The sequence below is a fragment of the Parasteatoda tepidariorum genome, chromosome 11, assembly GCF_982258835.1.
Source record: "Parasteatoda tepidariorum strain Cologne lab strain chromosome 11, Ptep-v5.0, whole genome shotgun sequence".
NCBI classification, from domain to species: Eukaryota; Metazoa; Arthropoda; class Arachnida; order Araneae; family Theridiidae; genus Parasteatoda; species Parasteatoda tepidariorum.
Window position 1 is genome coordinate 36,790,557 of NC_141765.1, and position 26,629 is coordinate 36,817,185.

Below are 26,629 nucleotides of genomic sequence, written 5' to 3' on the forward strand. Positions count from 1 at the left end.
AAATTTGATTAAATGCATTATTTAATTACTGAAAACCAACATTTTTGACAAATAATAATCTGAATATCCTATTACTTATATTTTTGGTCTATGTTTCGTAATTAGTCTATACTTCCTAATTATTAAAAAAATTGGTCAATTACGGCACCAGTTTTATAAACGTGTGTTTACTTTCAATGGATACTTTATAAAAAAAAAAAACTTCATTTCTATCGAAAAACCTGTTTCTTGTTGAAAACCAGGAACAGTTTCAAAACCTATTAGGTTTATCAGACAGATTCATAACCTTTTAACTGCAGATTTGTTAATAATATAGCTAGATGATTACAAAAACTATAATTTATCCTATTTTTAACTAGTACAATACTTAAGATATCAATTACTTATGAATTATGAAATCCATAAGTTTCGTAGTACCCGTGATTTTATATCTACCCCATTTTTTTGATTTTTTTATAAAATTGTTAACGTATGGATCATTCAAATAGCTTACTAATAAATAACAGGTCATTACAAAAATAAAGTCTCAAACTTTAGGATGTGAATTATTAATCCAAGTTATTTTTCAGTTCTTTCAAAATCATTCTATTTTTACAAATCAAATGTGCCACCGGTGCGTTCTAATAAAGCAACGTAATTGGATATAAAGATCATAAATTTCGACGTGATAATCAGCAGTTCATCTTTTTATTGGTTAGTGGACATATTTAATGCATTTTAGAACACAATCATAATTAAATCTAGTGATATTCGTTTGATAAAACTTTATCGTAATTGGAAATCATGAGAAACCGTAAACTAAGATTAATTACACTTATCGATGATATGGGTTAAAAAGTCTTAATATCATTTTGATATATACAATAGGCGAAGCTGGGGGTATCCTCAACGGGTGTCAATTTGAACACTTGAATTTTGCAAAAATATTCCTCCTTGTTTACTGAAATTTTTTCAACTGATTCTACATTCATTGAAAGTATTTCACTGTTTTTTTAGCATGTAGATGTTCAGAATAATAATAATAAATAAATAAATTCCCTGTAAGAAATTGTAATGCCTTCAGAACTCTACATAATTTGTTTCCCTTTTGCAATGAAACAGTATTGAAAAGTATTGATACTGTCGACGTAATGATACTTTCTACTATTGATACTTCAGACCAGTGGCGTACGAAAGGGAGGGGTTTAGGGGTTTGAACACCCCCTTTGAGCTCACACAAAATGGCAAAAATAAAAATTTCAGTTGAAATTATGCGGGTATTATTTTTTAAGACTATATATTTTTATTTGCCATATGCCTACCTTTTTTTCTCACGGTATTTCTCAGAATACTAAAAAAAAAACATTTACTATAATAGGGTTGTACTTTTGAAACCAAATTCACGTGATACTGTTATGGACTGGTTTCTTTCTGTTCTGCCAGTCGCGATAGTTTTCGAGACTGGCTGTCATTCGCGAGGTCTTTACGCGATGATTCTGGAATCTTAGACGTTCTGTCGTCTTTGAGACAATTCGAGAATTTTGGAGATGCGGTGAAAAATTATATAAAAGGGGGAACGGAGTACAATTTAAGTTTTTCTGTTGTACAGAAATGTGATACTTCAGTTGAAGAAAACGTTTCTAGCATAAGAAAATCTGATGAATGTGAAAGTGGCCCTCAAAGTGTTACTTCCCACCCATATGACATTGGACTTTTTTTCAGAAGATATTACATGCTAGAAGATATTACATTATGTTCTTGAACTTAAAAAATCAAATCAAAATTAACTAAACAATGTTGTCTAAATAAAAAGTCAAAACTGTCTAAATTAGGGAAATAATAGTGCTTTATTACATACTCGAATTTCTTTTAGTAGCTTCAGTAAATTATGAACACCCCCCTTGAAAAAATTCTGCGTACGCCACTGCTTCAGACTGATGCTTCTTTTTAAAACTGTTGACTGGTATCAGCAATTCTTTTTCAGAATATCAACTGGCATCTTTATATCTTTTCGATAGCATCGAAATCATTATAGTAACAATGTTTTTTTTTTTAAAATAACTGATCTTAATGTTACTTTTACTGTGTTTTTTTAATAATCTTGGGCTTATGCCATTAAAAACAACAGCAACAAGAAATAGTATTATATGAATGAGTTTTATGAAGGTTATCTTTTATTACTAATTGCATATTGTTTACAACCACGAGTCAGTTGCAACTGCGTTCAGTAGGTGAACTAAAAGTAAGGTCCATGAAATCTTAAATAGTACTAAATTAAAACTCATTTTACACTTCTATCTTTATTTTTACCGCAACGAGACAATATTGTTGTCCATAAATTGAATCTTGAAATTCGAATACCATTTCAAATACTGCCTTATTTTTCATTTATAAACCTACATAAAAAATTTAAATGTATTAAATTTTGAAAAATAAGTTTAAGCTTACCATGTAATTTTATCTACAAAAAGTGTAAAACTTTTCACATTTCAAAATAATAATTTTTTTTTTTAATATTTCAAGTAAAAATATTTTGATTGAATTCTGCCTGTCACAGAGTAAATAATGATATATTTTAGGTATTGGTAGTTCTATTTTTTTAAGTGCTCAAAATATAGTTTTTCAAAACACCTCTCAAGGCAGTGGAAATCACTTTTCAATTTAAGATATTGTAACAGAAGTTTTTGACATATTACGACTTTTTCCATACTGTTTCCCGATTACTTCTATAGAACTTTAAAAAAAATTTAAAACCGTAAACTATATTTATTACTCTAAAGGAATAGTTTAAAGTAATTCAATATTAAAAAATTATTAAAATCATTGAAATTTCTGGGTCTAAGTGATTTTGCATCTAAATTTTAAAATAGTTACTAAGAAATGTTTTTTAAATTAATTATAATTTTCCAATAATTTAAAAAGTAGATTCCTTTTCTAATGTTAAGAGCTGTTAAAATATTTTATTTAAAGGCTCAATGAGAGTCAGTTGAAGGAAATAAATTTTTTTATAGTTAGAATATATTGGAAAAATTGATTAAAAAGTGATGAACAACACTGTATATAATTCCGGAGAAAATTACTGTATAAAGTATTTGTACTTTGGATGCATTATCTGTAAAATCCATTTTACCGTAAAATGTATTACAGTAAATTTTGTAACATTATATATCAATTAGAGAGAATTTATGGTAATTACTGTACAAATTACTGTCTATCAGATTTTTTGATCTGTAACATGGATTTTACTGTAAAAAGTATTGACACACTGAGTGTCCTAATTTTTACTGTAATTTCTACAGCGTATCTGGAGATCTGGATTTTTTTACAGTGTATATACTGAATTCAAAATTGAAGCGTCTTTACGAATGATCAGAAAATAGGGGTTGTATCATAATTTTAAGATTTGCTCGAAAATAATTATATTCTTTTGATTATTTCCTCACAACTAAAAAAATTTTTCCCTTTTAATTGTTAAGAACTATTTAAATATCTTATTTAAACATTCAATAAAAGTTAGTTCACTGAAATGAATTTTCAAGTTCAAATAGAATGGGAAAATTTAATTAAAATGACGAGTCAGTTTATTATTTTTCAATTTAATTAGTTTCATTTTCAACTTTGATGTAATAAGCTTGAGTGTCAGACATATTTTATCATTTTTCTTACGAACTCTTTAGTTTTACAAGAAGTATTTTTTAATTTGGATATTACTTTGTGAGGCGAATTTCTAAACTGTGGCATATTTACATAGCTTCAATTTTAATCAGCAAAGGGAAATGAATTATGTTTAAAGTTTTTCTACAAGTGACAAAACACTAATATATATCAGAAACTAAATTAACGTTTTTGTGAGGATCAAATATACAATTTCTTATAAAGTTTTTAATCAAGAGAGTTTTTAATCATTAAAAGTTTAATTTAAGTTAAAATAATACAAACAAAATGAATTCAGTTTGAGTATTATTTTTTCGCCTTTCAAGAGTAAATTATACGTGTTAAGGAAATTAAGTTAAACTTCATTTATGTAATCATTATCTTTAATTTTTTTGCTTGTGTCTCATAAGATATTTAAGACTATTATTACTTACAACGAAATAAAGAAATTTATTAAATACGAATTAAATACGTATACCTAATCATATTTCATTTTCAGGAGAAAAAAAGTTTTATAGAAATGAGAGATTCTAAAAGAGAAAAAAATATTTTTTCATAAATGAAGTCACTCTTTTTGTAGTTAATTCTAATTAATAAAACCAAAATATACCATATATTTTGGTTATATTAACTGGAATTATGGTTTTTTTAATCCGAAATGTTTTTACTAATGCTACCATACAGTACGGTAATTTTACCAGAATTTTCCTTTCCGTGATACTTTCTAGTCATTACTCTTAATAGAAAGTAGTTCCGTTTTAATAATACTTGAAAAAATCTACGTTAAAAAGCTTGCTAACACTTTCAAAATATGAGAAGTAAAGTGTGGTAAAAACTATCAGAGTATGGTGAAATTTATATTATTGAGTTACATTGATTTTTTGTTATTGATTATTATTATTATTATTTATTATTGATTTTTTATTATTGAATTTCGCAAGATAGCTAATTCTAATTAATAAAACCAAAATATACCATATATTTTGGTTATATTAACTGGAATTATGGTTTTTTTAATCCGAAATGTTTTTACTAATGCTACCATACAGTACGGTAATTTTACCAGAATTTTCCTTTCCGTGATACTTTCTAGTCATTACTCTTAATAGAAAGTAGTTCCGTTTTAATAATACTTGAAAAAAATCTACGTTAAAAAGCTTGCTAACACTTTCAAAATATGAGATATAAAGTGTGGTAAAATCTATCAGAGTATGGTGAAATTTATATTATTGAGTTATACTGATTTTTTGTTATTGATTATTATTATTTATTACTGATTTTTTATTATTGAATTTCGCAAGATAGCTAATTCTAATTAATAAAACCAAAATATACCATATATTTTGGTTTTATTAACTGGAATTATGGATGTTTTTTAATTAGAAATGTTTTTACTAATACTACCATACAGCACGGCAATTTTACAAGAATTTTCTTTTCCATGATACTTTCTAGTCATTACTCCTAATAGAGAGTAGTTCTGTTTTAATAATACTTGAAAAAATCTAAGTTAAAAAGCTTGCTAACACTTTGAAAATATGAGAAATAACGTGTGGTCAAAACTATCAGACTATGGTGAAATTTATATTATTGAGTTACATTGATTTTTATTATTGATTACTCTCTCTGATTCTAAGGGAACACCAGAAAGCTCAAGAATTTTTTCAGAAACGCTTTGGTTACGATTTTGGTGAAATTAATAATGAAAAATGGTTTTGTAAAGCAAATGATAAAACTTTGTCAATGCGATTAAATTTGGTAATTTTATCACGACACCTTTAAGTATGGCATAAGAACAATTTATTCGGTTAAATTTATTTTTCGTTTTGTATTTTTCTCTAAATGTGTAGTAATAAGAGTTATCATTTTAAAAACCAGACTTTCCAGTAAATCGTTACCATATGAACGAAGAAATTACAGAATGAATATATTATATATTGTAGATTTTGGTTTTATTAAATAGAATAATGTTTTTCACCAGAAATGTCATTACCAATATTACCAGACAGTACAGTATTTTACCAGAATTGTTTTCTCTAAGTATAGGATACTTTCGAGGTCTTACTCCTGACAGAATGTAGTTCCGCTTTAATAAGAGTTAAAGAACAAAAGGTTTAATAAATAATATAAAATAACTAATAATACCAAATAACTAATAATACAAAATTTATTCAAAATTTCAAACTTTGTTTCCCGAAAGAAATTAGTCGGCCATTTAATTATAAAAAGATGGAAAATAAAATAAGGAAAAGATATAATCTCGTCATCAACTTTTTGGATACAATCACGTGAGTTAATGACGAAATTGTATCTTTTCATTATTTTTTCCGAATATTTTTTTTTTTTTAAATTTATATTTTTTCATCTTCTTTAAAAAATTATTCGCATCTTTCTCCATGTTTTCTTGATATTTTTACTATCATTTTTCTCTATTTATCTATGTGACACGCATATGTATCTCTCTCTCTCTCTCTCTATATATATATATATATATATATATATATAAATAAATAAATACAAGAAAACACTAAGAAAATTAAGAAAAACAATAAGTAACATTTATTGCGCTTAAGCTGCAAGTAAACAGCACTCATTAGATAAGTTCAAAATGAAGAATAAAACAAAGAAAAATTATAGACATATGAAAAAAAGGGGGTGGGAAATAATAAGTAAAAAAAATAGCTTTTTTCCGTTTCAATATTTTTAGTAGCTTTTTTTCCGGTTTTTTAATTAACATTTCACTTTTTTTTTTTTTTTTTTTATTTAAAATAAAATATTGTTTGTTGTTTTTTTTTTTTTTTTTTTTTTTTACTTATTATTTCCCACCCCCTTTTTTTCATATGTCTATAATTTTTCTTTGTTTTATTCTTCATTTTGAACTTATATATATATATATATATATATATATATATATATATATATATATATATATATATATATATATATATATATATATATATATATATATATATATATATATATATATATATATATATATATATATATATATATATATATATATATATATATATATATATATATATATATATATATATATATATATATATATATATATATATATATATATATATATATATATATATATATATATATATATAGTGTGTCGTAAACGTGGTACTTAAATGACATATTGAGAACATTTTTCTTAAACTATGTTTCGAAATAAGGTTAAAGAAGAGGTTGAATAAAAGGTAAAATGCCTGAGAACGTAGAAAACGTAGAAAAAAAGTATTCCCACAAATAGAGGAGTGATTTATCGCTTATAAGTTAAAGTTGAATATTTCGTTAAGGTTTGTATTTTAAAGATTTTATTTCGTTTAGTGTATGAAATTCCCTATTATATTTTCAAGACTATAAACCCTTTTTAGTGAAAATTCTTTACATGTGAAATAATTGTACTGCAAATAAATTTTACATTTACATATAGCAACAGAAATTAAGAAACATTCTCATAGTAAATTTGACAACCTGAATTATATTCAATATTGAATTTTTTTTAATTTTGTTTTAGCAACTTTTCATATAAAAACGCATTATTTATTTATAAGATTAATGCTTGTGGATAGCATAAAGATAAGATAATGCTTAAGATAATCACATGCGGACCGAAATTTGTTAATAAATGCGAAATTATACGAAAGCAATTTCTCAATATTAATATCTATGTCAAAAAAAGGCTAAGGAAATTCGCCATTAAAAATCGTTTTGCTCGTGATTCTATTGCTTTTTTGCGCAATTCCAGAAGAAGAACTTTAAATTCGAATTTCATAAGAAAAAGAACAATTAAAGCGAAGAAGACGATTTTTACTAATAAGTTTCATTAAAGGTCTTTAAATTATATCCTTAAACGAGTTCGGCACTAAAAAAAGATGGACAATAGAAAAAATTACCAGTATTGATGCTTGAATGGCTTTTTTATGAATTCTTTTGTGGCAATCAAGAGCGTAATACAAACGTTGCTCTCTGTAATAGCTCAATTGAATATAATAAAGCAGAAGTTGTTAAAGAGTGCTTTGTTTGAAACTACTGCAGACCTTTCAGATCCGCAATTAAATAACTTCAAGTGCAAAAATGGAAAAAAATATCTTTTTTGTTTTATGGTTGGTGATTCAGAAATTATGATGGAAATTAGCAAAAACGTGAGTGAAATTAAAGGAAATAGATTTAAAACAGTTCACCCAATTAAATTGACTGAACAATCTATGTTAGAAAATAAAAAAGAGAAACATTTATGGGAAAGTCACAAATTTTCAATTGAAGCAAATGGGATCTATTATACTAATTTTATTTATGCAAAATATGAGTTTTCGTCTCAATCATAAAAAAATTTTGCATGATTATTTATTTTTTAAAAAACAAATATTTTTGCTATTTCCCGCGTAATTTTTTTCTTTAATATTAAACGACATACAGACCTTAGTTAAATAATGAATTGCTTTTATGCTTAAAATGTTAGCATTTAGGAAATAATAATGTTGTTTCTCTAAACTAAATAAAATATTCCAAAATATGTACGCATTCATAAAAAAAGTGAAGTAAATTAATTATTTGGCAAAATAGTTAAATTTTAATATCTTGTATAAAATTGAAATCTTAAAATTATAAACTTAAAATAGTTTAAGAAAAAGATTATGAAATGAACACATAGAGGAAAAAATTCTGGTAAAATTACAGTACAGAATGACATTTCTTGAATTAAAAAAAATTATATTTCTGGTTAATAATTCCAAAATATACGATTTTTAAGCCTTTAATTTGGCAACTTTTCTGCCCATATTAATGGATTTATCGAAAACTAGGTTTCAAATTAAAGTTCTTATTACCAGACATTCAGTAAAAAATGCAAAACTAAATAGTTAATTGGACCGAATAAATTTTTTATGCCATGCTTTAAGGTATCATGATAAATCTACCAAATTTCATGACATTTACTAAATTTTATCACATAATATCAAACTGGATTTTATTGTAAATTTAACCAAAATCATTACCCAAGTGTTTCAGTAAAAATTACCGATGTTTTGTTGCTCCCATAGAGACAGAAACACGGTGTATTTAACTATAATATTTTAGTTTCGACCATACTTTTTTTTCTTACCGTAGGGGGAGAAGCTACAAGACTCAAACGTCTCAAAGTCCATTTCTCGCCTTGTAAAAGCTATGTAGTTGTCGCAAGGACATGATAAAAAACGGAGATTTGATCGAATCCTTAAAGAATATGGTCAATTTACGGAAGATATTAGAATAACAACTTTGTGGAGTCCTTTTCCTAAAAAGGTAAGTGATATGATGAAGTCCCTAAATTTTACTAGTGAAAAGATAAAATAACATTGTCTGCATGTAATTCATCAATGTAATTAACCGGTTAATATTAATAAATTGGTTAATATGAAGTAGATATTGCATCAAAGTTTATCACGTTTACCAATTTTTATTAATAATTTCCAATGAAGTTTGGTCATTGTTATAACTTTCAACGCATTTGGCTAGAGATGTCCAATACTCGTTTGAACATTAATTTCCCACACAAACAGCTTCACAATATCAGCTATTTGTTTACTTTGGCTGCTGATCCCGCAACTTGTATGTGTCGTTATTTGCTTTGCGAATAATTTGTGCTATAATGTTTTGAATATTTTTTATTCTTTTTATGTTTTTTAAGGCGCTTAACCTTATAAAACATATAAATGTTGGGGTTTCTGGGCAAATGTACACTGGGCTGTTGCACTTAATCTTCAAAAAATATCAGTATAGGGTATACCGGACAGTTACACTTTAATTTTGATCTCTAACAGCGATTATCTTATCGATCCTCTCTATAAAAATTATAAAAAGAGAAAAAAAAACTTGCCTGCTTCTTAATTGATTTAATTTCCTTCAGCGGAATCAAGTTTTTACATAAATCAACGAGAAGTTTCTACTTGATGATGCTTAACTAGATTAGTAATGTTCGGTTCGAAAGTTGTTAGCTTCAGTTTAAAAATCAACTCAGAGACCAACACCAAATTCATTTCTCTGCTTTGAGAAAATAGGATTAACAAAACTTAAGCCAGATCTAACCATACATGACATTGAGAATGCAATGAGAAGGGACGCATTGCAAAGTTTTGGAAATTTTCGAGCAATATTTATATTCATAAAAAATTTACTCACAGTTAAATTATTAAAAGATTCTTTTAGAGGTCAACTAATAATTCAATGACTTTCGATGTTTTGAATTAGAGTAGAAATGGGCAGGTCATTTAAAATCTTTCCTTAGTTTTGAAATCTTGAATAACATAGTTGATATTGCATAAAATTTAACTCTAATATTACATAAAATTCAACTCTAATATTACATAAAAATCAACTCTAATATTACGTAAAATTCAACTCTAATATTACATAAAAATCATTCATGTCACGTAAGTTTTCTTATATATTTTTTTCTTGCTCTTTTCATCCGCCTTTTTTTTAAATGCAGTTCAGGGATTTGATCTAATCACTTTCTTTAGGGAAATGACCCCACCGAGCTGTCATTATAACATTGATCATCCCTTGGGGATCAAATCTCCTTGTTCATCGTTTCACATGTTACCTAAATACCAATATTTTAGAAAACTTATGTAGGGAAGATGCTATTCAGTGCACTGTAGAAAAAATTCTCCAATATTACATAAAATCTCTAAAAATTTCCGTATGCTACAGAAAGAACTTGACGACAGTAGTTTTCTGCAGCAAAACCAAACGGAAAATCATCATACAAAGTAAATTTTTCAGCAGGGTAGGGTGAAGTAGAAGGTTGGGAGCATTACTATTATAATGCAAGTATGCTTTTGGCAATTTTGCTTTCCCCCTCCCCGGATCCCAAAAATAAGCAATCCCAAAATCCTCACCCATGCTTACAAAAGGAAGTCACAACTCCATTTCTTCTTCTTTTTTTGTGTCTTTACCTTAAATTCACTGTAGTAATCTAATTTTAGGATTCAATCAAATCAAAGGTGTACCTTTGCATAAAACATGACTTTCAGTTTAATTAATTTCATAAAATTTATTCGAATATTCCTTAGGGATATTTCGTGTTTGCCTTCTGAGGACAAAACTTTTGACCTCTAAGCCTTTTGGACAAAGCTTTATTCCAATTTTTTTCTTCACCCCATTTCACTTCTGAAATTTTATTATTTGAAAACTATTTTAAATTTTATTTAGAGAACAATTTAAAATTTCTCCAAGTACAATTTTTTACGAATTTTTTGTTATTGAAAAAAAACATATTAACGCATTTGGTAATTTGTCAGATGAAGTCTAATTTTTAAGTTTTGCATTCTCATAAGGGAAATTATGAAAAAAAAATAGTATATCAATAATTCCATTTATGAAATTTAACTTAACATATCACTTGTCCTCCAACCATACCAAATTATGAACAATTACTTAAAAAACAATTACTTAAAATAGAAATAATACGAAAGAAACATTTTAAAAGTAATCTAATTGTTTTCTAACATTTAATAGATTCCGACTAATAAAAAAAAAACTTTTATAGATGAAAATTATAGATTTACAATGATTAAATTAAATTTTCTAGCAGAAAAGGTTACTCTTTTCTACAATAAATAATTTATTGTTTGTTCTTCGTAATTAGGTTGTGATCGGGGTATTTGCGAATTAAGAAAAGCTGCTTTAATAAGTATTAGATAAAGTTTAAAAAAATTTAAAATTATTGTTAATGAAAAATATGAAAATAATGATAATCAGCAGATTAAGGAAAACTTACTATTAATTTTCATTTTATATCCTCTGGACATTAAACCTTTTTACATTTGGAATATAGAGTGCGAAAATTAATAAAATAGTACTTTATATGTATCAGCAATGACAAAAACAGATATTGAAAAAATTATCTTAAACAAATTTCCAAAATGAAACTAAGTTACAAAGAGTTTCTATTTTTCTAGACAAGCTTTCTTTACATCAATTTGATTTCATTATTCTATTTTTTCTCTAATATCTACTCTAATAGATTTAAGTTAACAATTAATCAAATATATGTATCTAGAGTTCATTAAGGTTATTTAATCATTCTATTAGTAAGGAAGCAGCAATACGAAGTAGAATCGGTTTCTATCAAAGCCGTAGGGAAACGGTGCCTTTATTCACTAATTGAAGAAGACTTTATCCGAATAAAAATGAGATGCTATTTCAATCTAATTTGGACTGTTTCCACAAAGGTGTTTCTGACTACGCATTCCATAGTAATATATTTTAGTTCAGCTAGAAGAAACTTTAAGAAACAACTACAGTGCACAAAAACTTTTATGGTAATTTAATGAAGTAGTAATTACAACATAAATTTAGAGAAATTGTTGTATACTATAATGAAAACTAAATAAATAGTCTGACATTTGCTTTATATTAAAGCGATTACGTGTCATTGCTTTTCTCAAAATTACCGTTGTAATTGCTCAGTTTTCATAGGGTCGAAGCTGTATTTAAATATGGGAAAAAAACTTTCTCCCTATATGTATCGTAAATATTAAGTGTTCAACTTAGGTGACAGAATAATATATAAGCAATTCATTTTCGACCCAAATTATTTTTTGTACTGTAAAATATTCCGGATCAAATCATAGTAAAGAGTATCAGCACTCAACAGTAATAATTGCCATAAAAATCTATAAACCAGTCTAAATAAATAAATATTGCCTCAAAAATTTCTTTTAATATTTGCGATAAAAATGTATTTTACTGTAATGGATGATGCACCCACTGGATTCTGCATGATGCACCCACGATAACTGGTATTTTATACCGCAATAGGGACTTTTTTTACAGTGTATGTGAATTAAAACAACTATTAAAGAGTGTAAAAATATTATTTTTATTTAAATTTGTGACACATTTATGTTAATTTCCATTCTGATAAATCTTATCTTGTTAAATAATAACCTGTTAAATAAATAAAGTTATAATTTTACCTTTCAACACCGTTGTATTTTTAACTTACGATGTTTTAAGGAAGCTTTTTTTATATACACTGTTAGATTTTTCATTCTAAAATTACAGTTAAGCACTACAGCAATCTGTCCATCAAATTACCCATAGAGTTTAAGGTAAAGAACATTTTGTACCTTTGCGGTTTTGAAACCAAACAGAATCATAGTCCAGGGTCATAAATTGGTAAGTGCAGGAGACTGGGAACTCTTCCTGTGTTAAAGAGAGTGTAATAAATATACTGGAGTCAATGCTGGATCTCGAATCCCCGATTTGTTGGTCACGAAATTGACAGATTAGTCCCCGGCTATAATATATACCCAGCTACCAGGAACTAAATGGATTTATTATTTGGATTTATTTTTATGCGATAAAATTCTGGATGTTTAACAGTATTAGGTAAAACAGTTAATAAATGGTTTTTCCCACAGTCAACAGTTTTAATACCATCTTATTTACCTGTTTTGTTTCATTCATAATAAATTAACAATTTTAAAAATTGTTATTTAACCATTTTTTCCTAGAAATTTCTAACATTGTAGTTTTTACAAAAATTCGAATTCATAAAGCACTAAAACGTATCTGAAATCTAATTTATAAGAATTAATAAATGAAAATGGTCCCTTCTTTTTAAAAAAAAACTCATCTTTGATATTCCGCAGGCTGATAAAGTTACAACAAGCGTATATTAAACTTTGAAGGTTTAAATCCCATATTACTTTGTTTTCAAAATTAATAGTTATGGTCTGGATAACATCTTTCTAATAGCTCTATTTTTATCCATTTAAGAATGGGATGTAATATAGAAATATCGTTTAAACATTTTTCATTTTTCTTAATTTTCTCAGAATGAAAGAAATATATATATATATATATATATATATATATATATATATATATATATATATATATATATATATATATATATATATATATATATATATATATATATATATATATATATATATATATATATATATATATATATATATATATATGTATATATATATATATATATATGTATATATATATATATATATATATGTATATATATATATATATATATATATATATATATATATATATATATATATATATATATATATATATATATATGTATATATATATATATATATATATATGTATATATATATATATATATATATATATATATATATATATATATATATATATATATATATATATATATATATATATATGAATTAATTTTTACTACTTGCACAAGTAAAGGAATATTAATAATGTATATAGGACATATGATAAATAAAAGATATTTATAAACAATATAAATATAATAAAAGTCTATTACTTTCCCCTTCTTATATTCTAAAACTTTTTTTTTATGATATCTGTTGACAAAAATGGAAAATAAATTACAAGTATTTTCCTTTCAAATTATTGCAAAAAATAGGATATGAATTATAACATCTCAATCTTAGACCTATTGAAGTTTATAAAGATAGTTATAAATTCAATTAATTTGGAACAATGTGGTACGAACTCCATATGCTATAGTTTATGGCATACAAATTTAGAATCATAGAACATTTACCAATAAATTATTTTTTTAATATCTGAATTTTTGTAAACAAAGGTATCGGTAGTCCCTCCAATTTAAGATCTTAAGTCAATTTAGGAAAAGGGTTAGATCGAAAAATATCTTTTATACAATTTTAAAACTTAAACGCAAAACATCATCTGTTAACTGTAATGCAAATAATTTCAAGAGCATAATTTATACGAAATCGGAATTTCCTTTAAACGTTTAAAACGAAAATAGAAATGTCATATGAATAAAACAAAATGTCTAAAATGAAACTAGTATTGATCTTATTTTTTACGTAAAGGGCTGAGGCTAAAAATATGAAAAATTTTCTTGAAAAGTTAAACATTAAAAAAACGTGTTTTTTTTTAGTCATTTAAGAAATGCATAAAGGTAGTTTTAAATTAACCAAAAGAAAAATACGTAAAAATGCTTTTATTGTTTATTTGTCCTATTGCTGAAAATATAGATTTTTTTTGTTAAATAATATATAAGAATTAAATTTCTTATTTATCTCCTTCATTTATATTTTCCATACATGTAAAAACAAATACTTTCTTTTGTAAGACATTCTGTATTCAAGAGCTGACATATCCTCACACATTAGAAGGTCAACATTGATAATAATTGAGCCAGAAAATAACATTAGCTACTGACAGAATCTCTGCCACTGTTAGTTTCCACCTTAACAAATAGTCGACTCTATTTACTGTCGCATAAGCAAACTTCACATTTAGCGTTAAATGTAACTGGATATTTACGCAACTATACTCACTGTAATAATTATATTTTATTACTTTCTTTATTTCATTATTTTTATCGAACAAAACGCAATACAAAATCGTCAAAAATAAATATTTCACATTAAATATTGTAAGTTTTATTTTAAACAAGATTTTTTTCATGCATACATTATAATTATATATTTTTTTTTTAGTTATTTAACAATTTATTATTATAAAAATAATAGTTCTTGCAAATATAATTTACTGAGAATAATATAAAACAGTGGTCGCCAAACTAAAGCTTCTAAAGCAACCTGACAATTTTTAAATCCTTGAACAACCTACCAATAGAAGTGCTAACTTTAAAATAATCCTTACTTTTGGCTTATTGCCAATAAGCATACATTTCTAGTAAATAAGAAATCAATTTAACTTGATCTACTGAAAATGTCTCCACGATTTACAACTAACTTGCGATTCACGATCTTCTGATAATTGCATTGAGAGAAAAAAGTATGGTTCAAAAAAGTATGCATTGAGAAAGAAAGTATGGATTATTAATAAGAAATGTCATAACCATACAGTACGGTAGTTACTGTCATAACCATACAGAATTGTTTTCTCCGTGAGGTATAAAACTACGGGGAAATAGCTATTTCCAAAATTATTTATTAAAACTATGTAGGAAATAACTGCTTCGAAAGATTTTGTTTTCACATTAGTAAAAAAATGTATGTCTTTTATATTACTAAATGGGCTTTTTTAAAGATTATTTTATTTTCTAATAGAAAATAGCATGTTTGACAAAATAAACTCCTATTATGTCATAAAATATTATAAAGGTGTTATGGAATATTGAACCCTTTGTGGTCATATGTCTTCTCTGTTTCTTTGAGTGACCAGAAAATACGACACCAAAAGGTTATCATTAGTATAACCTACCATTAAATTTTCTTAAAAATTTAAAACGTTTGAAATAATGAAGCTAAAATCATCTTATTTCCCGTATCTGAGTAATTTTTATGTTCAGTAAGAAAGGAAAGTTAATTTAAACTTATACTTAACTTGTAATTTAAATTTTAATTTAAACTTATAACTTAAACTTTGTTATAAACATTATAACATTTTAAACATTATAACATTACTATCTATGTTTATGTTTTATAAAGTGTAATAGAAGAAAAACCCGAGTACTACAATAATTACGATGATCGCAATTGGTTCTTGTACATAAATTGTATATAAATTGATTGAAAAACTGCATCCAAATATTTGATTAGCTCTAATTTTATTACGATTTGAGAAATTTAAACTTATTAAATTGTTTTAAACATAAATATCCATTTAGGTTGAATGAAGTCTAATAGGAAAAAAATCGAATGCGAAAATACATTCGGTTCTCACCGATTCTCACATTCGGTTCTTGTATATAAATTTAAATAAATTGTATATGAATTGTATGTAAATTAAATGAAAATTTATAAATAAATTTTAAATTAGATATATTTTATTAAGTTTCAGGAAATTTAAACTTATTGAATTGTTATAAACATAAATATTTATTTAGGCTGAATAAAATCGAATAGAACTAGAATCGAATGTGACAGTACCCACCCCCGTCCCCGACAGCACCCCCTTAAAGTATAAAACAATGTCATATGTAGATGTAACAAAGGTTGTGGAATAGGCATTTACCTAAAAAAACAAATTCTCTAATAAAACAATCATTCGAAAATTTAAAAATGAAGAGCACAAAGTTGCTTCACTTACTTTGAGGCAAATTGTATTTTCACAATCGAATTATAAAAATATCCTTAATCCTTAACAGAACCTAACTTTTTATTAACCATTAATGAAAATCATAATTAACACATGCATTTTGAAAAAAAAAAACAATTATATTCTCTTATTTATACTATATTATTATACTCTTATCTATTTCACTAATTATAATTGTTTTTCCCCTTAAAGAAGGATCATTGCATTTCATATTTGTGAACTTATTAAGAATTTTCGAGATAAATCAGTAATGTATATTGCGTAAAACAAAAAGAAAATGAACACGTTAATAATTTTTGATATAATAAGATTATTACATAAAAATAATCGTAATGGTTCGAGGAATTGATATTGAATATACTAACCGATTTATTAAGATAGTATTCTGAATTACGTAACAAGACACAGAAACGCTATTTCTTTCAATTAACATAAATTTTTTCGAAATATTTGGATAATTGGCTATCCAATAATGGGGTGAAAAGTTTCCGCAATCTGGAAAATAATGGCCAAATTAGTTTAGTCGATCCCCTTATTATTAAGCTCATTTTTTCATTTTTTTAACATATCTCTGGAAATATTTAAGAAAATCTAAATAAATAAATAAATAAATAGATAATGATACATTTATACTCAATTGCAAAACTTATTTTTGCAAAATACTTTCAAATAAAAAATACAGAGTTTTTTATTACTTAATCGAAAGCTTTTTATTTGTAAAGTAAGCGGAGAAAAAAGTTAAATTAGAATTAATTAATTATTAATGACATTCATGGTGAGAAAAAACGCATAATTCTGATAAAATAACAATAAATCATTCATTTGGTAAATTTAAATGTTTAATTTGGTAAATTTTCCGTTAGTAAGATAACGGTTTATCGGAAATTCTGGTTTTCATAATTATAGCTCTTATTACCACATATTTAGTACAAAATACAAAACTGAGAAGTAAACTTAACTAAATAAATGGTTTTTATGGATGCTCTAAGGCAGGGAGGGCAAACCAATGGCACGCGTGCCATTTATGGCACGTGACACAATATTCTGGGCACGCCACAGATCACAAAGTTCACTATGAAGCATCTTAACAAATAAAATTATAATTCACAAAAAAAACAATTACTAACAAAAAATTAATTGCTAATGTCAAATAAACAATAACCATAAAAAACAAGCTAACAATAAATAACTAGTAGAAAAAAATTAACAGTCCTGCTTAAACTAACATCTTACAACCTAATATAAGTTGTTTGTCATCTAATCTGCAACAACAGGAGTCATGTTGCTTTAAGTTAAATTGCGCGTATAACTGAGACATTGCAAAATATATTCTTTTTTCATAGTGAATAAAGAGTTTTGAGCTGATAGTATCTAGTAATACGTATTATTTCCCCAATAATCACGAAGTCAAAATTATTTGACGGCACGTCTATGACTTCATTAAACAATTTTTTGAAAAAATGGCACGTTGGTGCATAAAGGTTCGCCACCCCTGCTCTAAGGTCATGCTCAAGGCATCATAATAAAAGTACCACGTTTACGAAATTTTATCACATATTTTAAAACAATATTTAACTATTAATTTTTCCATATAGCTTCGGTAAAAATAACCGAGATTTTTGGTGTTCCCATAGAACCAGAAACACGGTAAATTTTGCCAAATTTTGACCATACTTTTTTTCTCAATATATGTAAATTTTGATACGTTTTATATGACGTAATACAAGATTGAATAACAAGAGTTTTTGAGAATTGAAATTTTTAAAATACAACTTTTTTATAAATTATATTATTTAGAAAATTTCACACGATATCTTTCCTTTTTTTTAAATTTAAAATTACATAACCTAAAGTGAATTGAAAAGTAAAACTTTCGAAACTTTTCGCCGATCAATAAATCATATAATAAAATACCATAAATGGCCATGAAAATCAGTTTTTATAAGGAAATTATTTAGAGAAATTTCGTTTCGAAATTGTGCAGATTTTTTTTAATTTTTCAAATAGTCCCAGAGATACGTTGCGAATTATCGATTAAAAAGGCTTATCGATTAAAAAGGCCTATCTCCTGGCTTATAACTATTGAGATCATAATTTCCAGATTGTGGCTACCATACTTGTTTTGACTTACAAGAAGGTTTTTTTCGCTAATTTTGTAATTTAAAATTACAACTACTGAAAGGAATTCGCATATTTAAAGCTAGTCTTTCGCACAATTAAGTAGGCTTTTTTGTTCGAGAATAAAGGTGTTTCGTGTTAAAGGTGTGTGTTGTTAAAAAGGTGTTTCATTTTAATATTTTGCGCGCTTTTTACATTATGCAAAAAAAAATTTTTACGAAAATTTCCTCATATTTAACTTTCATTTATCCTTTTTTTTAGGAGAACAGAAACATCTGCCTGGTAAAATATACATATTATGTTAATCATGAAAACTTATGACTTCATAAGTATTCTTTTGTTTCATAATTATTCTAACGAGTATTTCTTCGAACCTGACATTATCCATGCTTCTTGTAGAACAAGATTATGTGAGACGCATTAGCAGAAAGTGTATTTTTATTCTTTTAAAATGGATTTGAAATGAAATTTATACAAGTTTACTTACCAGCTGAAGAGCATAAAGACTTTCTGCGTTCTGATAACTGGTATATTACATGCTCATTTGATATGCCTTTTGCTGATAGAGGTTCCACTTTGTAATCACCATGGCAAGTGTGAATAAAACCAATCTGGAAATAAAATACTAATATTTACATACATTTTTTCATTAAAAAAAACAACAAAATTTAAATTTAATTGTATTTCCCATCAACAATAGTTTTAAAAAATATGATAGCTAATAAACATTTATTTTATTTTAAGTAGATAGTCGCGTGTAAATGTCTAAGCTCAGTATATTGTTACATTTAATTTGATTGTTGAAAAGAATAAAAAATATCTGAATAAATAAATCGCTCAGTTGGTGGGGCATATAGTTAAACTGAGCTTTTGTGCGAAGCCGAAGATATGTGGAATACCATTTCCCAGGATTACATACAGAACCTGTATGATTAAATGCTACGATGTGTACAGACTCTCATTATTCAGCAAGGCGGAAGCACAAAATACTGTTTTCCGATTACCTTTTTTTTTGTGTGTAGTGAATATGGTTCTTATTTATACTACTATTGTACTACTGTATTGTATTATACTATTTATACTACTATACTTATACGTTTATTTCTTCAATTTCTGAAAACTCCGTCATGGTACACCTTTCTTTCAAATTGCAATTTTTGTAAACATATTTTAATTTCTTAATTTTATTTTTTAACCATCATTAAACAGTTGACCCAACTTTGCGTTTTTGACTATCAATGTTCAACTCCATAGCCCGGCAATTTTGAACCCAATGCAGAAGGCAAGAGAGCTCTGGATCTAGTACTGGGAGAAATTTGCATTCTTGGGGGATTTTTTAATGGAACTAACCCGCATTTGCATTACATGGATAGAAAAACCGCGAAAACCTTCTACGATTAGTCTGACTGCAAGGGGATTCCATTCCATGATTCGTCTATCCCTGAGGATATTTTATGTCACCACTGTGGTCTGTGCAACCCGTATGCGGAATTCGTATTGACCAACCATCGTTGGGATTCGAACCCTGTTCACCTCATATATATATATATATATATATATATATATATATAATATTAGTGCTTAATTTTAATTTATTACCGCCATTGAACAGCCGATCCATTTTTTTGGATTTACGACAACTAATGTTCAACTTCGTAGCCTTGTAATTTTGAACAAAACCCGGAAGACAAGGGAACCTTTGGATCAAGTATTGGGAGAAATTTGCCTTCGTGGAGGACTTTTTGATGGAACTAATCCGCATTTGCGTTACAGGGAGAGAAAACCTATGAAAACCTTCCACTGTTAACCTAACGGCAAGGGGATTCCACTCCATGATCCGTCTACCACTGATGACTGTGGTCAGTGCAAGCGAGATGCGTAATACGTATTGACCAGCCATCGTTGGGATTCAAACCCGGTTCACCACATTGGAAGGCGAACGCTTTTTCCCCTGAGCCATCACGGCTCATAACATCAGTATATTATATTATATTATATTATATTATATTATATTATATTATATTATATTATATTATATTATATTATATTATATTATATTATATTATATTATATTATATTATATTATATTATATTATATTATATTATATTATATTCATCCTTAAGCAGCCGACCCAATTTTGGGAATACTACTACTAATGTTCAACTCCGTAGCCTTGTAATTTTGAACCAATCCAGCAGACAAGGAAACTCATGGATCAGTACCCCCAGAGGTATGCTGGGGGATGGAAGACTTTGTGACTCGACATGGAGGACTTCGTGACTCGACAGATTTAAAGTGCATCGAAAAATTTAGACACATTTATACTTATTAGCGGCCGAAGGATGAAAGTAGTTATAAAAAATATATTGACCGGACAGTTTTGCACGTTTCTGAAAAGTATTTAAAATTTCTGAATTCTTGAAGCTTTTTAAGGAAAATTTCCAAGTCAACTCTTTAACTGCGAAACAAAATCGTTACCGGATCAACATCGTTGAACCCAACGAATTCAAGTTCAATGCTGTGCAACAAGTTTTTTAGATCTAAACAAATTTTGATGAAATATATAGCAATTAGTCAAAATGGTTTTTACAGCATCTTTTTTTCTTAATATTCAAAGAAATTTATGAGTTGCCATTAATTCATAAATAACAAAGAATTTAATTCGACATAAATAATTTTTATGAAATTCTAGATATTCTGCAGCACAAAAAAATATAGCTCCGAAACTAATTTCCATTTTTTTCATTATAAAAAAATATTAAATCATGTTTTCCGTTTTTTCAAAATGTTGATTTATTGCATCTTTGTCGCCCCATTTAGCTCCAAAGATAAAGAAATGATACTCTAGAATGATAAATTAGTCTTCGTTTAGTTATAAAAATGTGGATTGCGTTTCTTCAATGCGGCAGAAAATATCTGAGATGAAAAACTCTCACCACGTTAATCTAAAAAAAGGCGCAAATAACAAATTAGCTTCATTCCCGAAAGACACAGAGTTGAATCAGCTTCTGAGTTTACGAGAAAGCAATAAATAAGTTAGAGAAAGACTCTTTAGATGAGAAACAGTTTTGCTTTTTCGGAAAAGCGTGAAATATTTTTGTAACCATTTAGTTGTTAAAAGCATGTACTGAAATAGTTTACAAATTTGTGTAATTCAAGCAAGTCTTAAATCTTTTCTCCCTCATGAAAACAATACTTTTTACTCACTTTTAATTTTAAATTTAATATCTCACAGATGTATTTATTTGCAAAAGTAATGAAGGTTAATGCATTTTTTTAAAAAATACAGTTGTAAAAGCAAGGTTTTTTTTCTTTGGCTTTAAAAATTAAAACCAAATTATCTGACAGATAAAAGTATTTTAAAAAGCAAAAAAGCTTAATTGCTCAATTAGTTTTTTTTTGTTTAAAAAAATCTCAATGTGACAGCTAGGTTAAACCTATCTAAATGCAAAAACTTGGTTGTTTTATAAGTTGTATTTTAAAAAAGACGAACTCGAAAATAACTGTAAAACGAGCTACTAAAAATGGGATGAAACTTATTTAATTAGTCATAATTAAATAAATTTAATTAGTTTAATACTCTGATTCAGAAGTTGGATAGTTTTGTTTTTAATATAATTTATCTAAGTAATTAAGTGTATTTAAAAATGCGATTAAACTTTAATTATAGAAAAACTATAATTATATAAAATACCTTAATACGATATTTAGGCAGTTTTGTTGTCATAGTATTTAAAAAAAATGCAAACTCAAAAATATTTCGATGATACTTGCATTTTTTTAAAAAAAAATTATAAAATTTAATCAATTATAAAATTTAATCAATTATAAAATTTAATCAATTACAAAAGAAATGCTGATGCACAACCTAATTGGCTTATTTTAATATTCTCAAAATTAAGAAAATTTAATATTTTGGATTTAAAATTGTATGATACATTTGTAAAAGATCGCTCTTAAGCATCTTAGCATTATCAAGCATTTCTCAAAATCATTAAAAATATATTTCATAATGCTTTTTAAACTCCATTATCTTGAAAAAAAACTGCAATAAAATTTAAGAAAAGTAAAAAAAGTGTCGTAAAATTCATTTAATTTTGTAAATTAGAATCCTATACTTTTCCAACTTTACATTAAGTTTCTCTTACTTTTGAAATCCATTGCGTCATTGTTAAATCAACAACTTTATTGACTACAATTAGTGGCCTTTTAAGGGCTTTGCGTCCTTCGATTACTCTTTATAATCATATTTTATTTGAATAAAAACAAATTATTTGGGTGTAACGACAAGTTCAAGCGTTAAAAGCCAAATTATGCTTGTAATTCGAGCGAGAAAATGATTTTTCAAATAGACTCATTATCGCTACTTCGGAAAGCAGTCAGAATACTAAAATGGAAAACGAATCAAATTTATCCATCAATTTTTTTTTACCTCACCCTTAAAATCAATGAAAGAGGAAGATGAAGATTGATTAAGCAATGATAAAGAGAAAAAAGGTAATTCGTTTTGTGTTGATAATATATTTAACTTTCGGCAATTACAGATTTTTATTGTTTTTTTTTTTTACCTACTGTAATCCTCAAATCGCTATCTATAAGATCTTATACACCACCGGTTGTAATAGATAATCATGTGATTAAGTGGGTATATGTCATTTTTTTAAATTAATTAGCAATTATTTAACCATTATGTATTCCAATGTTAAGTCAGTTTGATGCTTCATTTATTCTTTGAATTGATGATCTTTTAAGTAGTCTTTAGGAATTGATTCTAGATGCAGATTATTATTTTAATTCGCAAAATGGAATGCTTCGTTTGCTAATTAATAAATGTTATTAAATTAAAATTACTGCATGATTTTGATTTTAATTTTGATGATTATTAATGTGAGACCATATTACGTATTATTACAAGATAATATAATTGATTAAATGAATAAAACTTAATCTATCTGTTTTAACTATTATTCCGTTTTTAATAATTTTAGATATTCCTTTACTCTTATTGCCTTCCATCATGTTCGACATCTTGCTTTTCATAGAGTCTACTAGGTCAGCATTAACATCAAAGCTATTGTTTTCTGAACTACTTCTTATAATTTATATAAATATGATGTTTTAATTTTTTAATCAGTCTTGATATGGTTCACAAGGTTTCCTTTAGTGCAATATGTTTGCTTATTTTAGTTTTTTAACAACCTTTGTTGAACAACCGACCTAATTTTATGTTTACGACTGCCAATGTTTAATTCCGTAGCCTTGAAATTTGAACTCAATTCAAAAGACTAGGAAACTTCTGGATCCTATTGCCTTTTTAGATTACAGAAATTTGCCTTTTTAGATTACACTTTGAGGGAACTAATCCGCATTTGCGTTACATGGAGAGGAAAATCATAAAAAAACTCCCACAATTAACCTAACGGCAACACTCTGACATGAGATCTGTCAACCACTGAGGATATTTTGCGTCAGCAGTGTGGTTGGTGCGAGCTGGGGGCAGAATTTGTATCAACCAGCCATCGCAGGAGTTCGAAACTGGGTCACCTTCTTGGAAGACGAGGGCTCTATCTCCTGAGCCACTACGACTCTACATCTTTGCTTATTCCTATAAACAATGCTCTAAATTCTTTTAAAACAAAGTCACGAAAGTTTCATTGTACTTATGTTTAATATAACGCACATGTTTAGAGTAGTTCATATTTACTTTCGACGTTATGTCTTCTAGTAGGACTGATAATCATGCATGCCATGGGTAATCCCCTTAATCCTTTTTTGAGATATTTATATTTTCATTAATTTGAAATCAAGATATTCGAATTATTTAGGTTCTTTTTTGTCCAAAATATTTGAGATTGCTTCACCTTATAGAACAACGCTCTATTCTTAACATAATGATTTCCATCGATTTTTGTATCCAATTCCCGCTTAAACCAGAAAAATTAAATGTTTTAAATATTTTAGATGCCCTTATTACCTTTAATAATCTTTGTAAATTTTTTTTGTAGTTTTGCTCCTTCCTTATAATCTTTCATCTCAACACCAAAATCAAAAGGTTTTACTTTTTCTATCCTTGCAGCAAAGATTTGTTCTAATTAGGAGATTTTCTCCAATTATTTTTAATTAGGAAGACCATAATGAAATTGCTTTTTATTGGGTAATTATTGCTCACGCTTAGTTTTTGTTGCAACTTTATTTGTTTCCAATTTTTATAAATTTCTCTTCATTGCTTGTCTTTGCTACTGATGAATGACCTTATGTATAACACATGTTCGACTGTTTACTTCATAAGCTTGTTATTTTGTCTTAATTACGGTGGATTTACTATGATTTAAAACTATACTAATGATTTTCATGATTATTAACTAACACTGCAATCTTACTAAAGTTAAAGAGTAATTATTGCTCACGTAGAGTTCTTGTTGCAATTTTATTTATTTATAATTTTTTTTAAATGTATCTTCATTTTTCGTCTTTGCTACTGATGAAAGAACTTTTGTATAGTATCAGTTCAACTCTTTGCTTCATAAGTTTGCTATTTTGCCTTTAATGTGCTAGATTTACTGTGATTTAAAAATATACTAATAATTTTCATGATTATTAACTAACTGCAATCTTACTAAAGTTAAAGAGTAATTATTGCTCACGTAGAGTTCTTGTTGCAATTTTATTTATTTACAATTTTTTTAAATGTATCCTCCTTTTTCGTTTTTGCTACTGATGAAAGAACTTTTGTATAGTATCAGTTCAACTCTTTGCTTCATAAGTTTGTTATTTTGCCTTTAATGTTATTTTGCCTTACTATAATTTAAAAATATGCTAATAATTTTTATGATTATTAACTAGAACTGCTATCTTATTAAAGTTAAAGAGTAATTATTGCTCGCGTAGAGTTCTTGTTGCAATTTTATTTATTTAGAATTTTTTTAAATGTATCTACATTTTTCGTCTTTGCTACTAAGGAAGGAACTTTTGTATAGTATCAGTTATCTCTTTGCTTCATAAGTTTGTTATTTTGTTTATAATACGTTATATTTACTATTTTTTAAAAATACACTTATCATTTTTATAATTACTAACAAGCACTGTCATCTTTTTAAAGATAAAACTCAATATCTAGGATTAAGTACCTTTTCAGACTGGTGAACTTAGAATTTCAAAAAAAAGAAAGAAAACAATGTGAGCTTTGACACCGTCTTAGCTATTTCAAAAGAACATATTTTTAAAAGTATCAGTTTGAATAGTTTGCAAAATATAATATTATAAAATAATCTCTCGCCGGTCTAATAAAATAGTCAAATTACTGAATATTTTACTTGCTTCCAAAAATGAAAAGGTTTCATAAAAATGTATCACAAACCTTGCCTTAAATTAAAATGAATACTATAACTTATAATTCAGGAGCTTCTATTTTTCCATTTAAATTGTTATGTAACATAAAAGGAATAACACGTTTTAAATCAAATTAATAACAATTATAAGTATGGAAAATTTATATTTTTTTATTCAAATATTTATGATGCATCTTTCAATTAAATATACAATATTAATCTAATTCAGTTTCATTTTGATTGCAGTTTTTAGTAAAAATATAATATTTAGATAGCTCTTAAGCAATTATGCAAATGTTGTATAATTTTCTAGGCAAACAATTTCATTCTAAGGAAGAAATTGGTTAAATATAATAAGTAAAGCAATATATTATCAGCGATAGTATAAGAATATTCAAGAAAATTTAAATGTAATGTATTGAAAATACTTTAATGCATGCAAATTTCTGTACGAGAGATAATTTAAGATTGGATTAATTCCTTTGAA

The 26,629-nt window shown here is 26.5% G+C and overlaps 1 protein-coding gene across 1 annotated transcript in view; it reads right to left on the minus strand.

The window, feature by feature from the left end:
• The window catches only part of LOC107443755 (A disintegrin and metalloproteinase with thrombospondin motifs 9), a 332,741-nt gene that overhangs the window by 137,426 nt on the left and 168,686 nt on the right, over positions 1–26,629 (minus strand). The window contains exon 3 of the mRNA XM_087154967.1: positions 19,301–19,424. Coding sequence (XP_087011093.1) covers positions 19,301–19,424 — 124 coding nt within the window. The remainder of the gene's footprint in view (positions 1–19,300; positions 19,425–26,629) is intronic.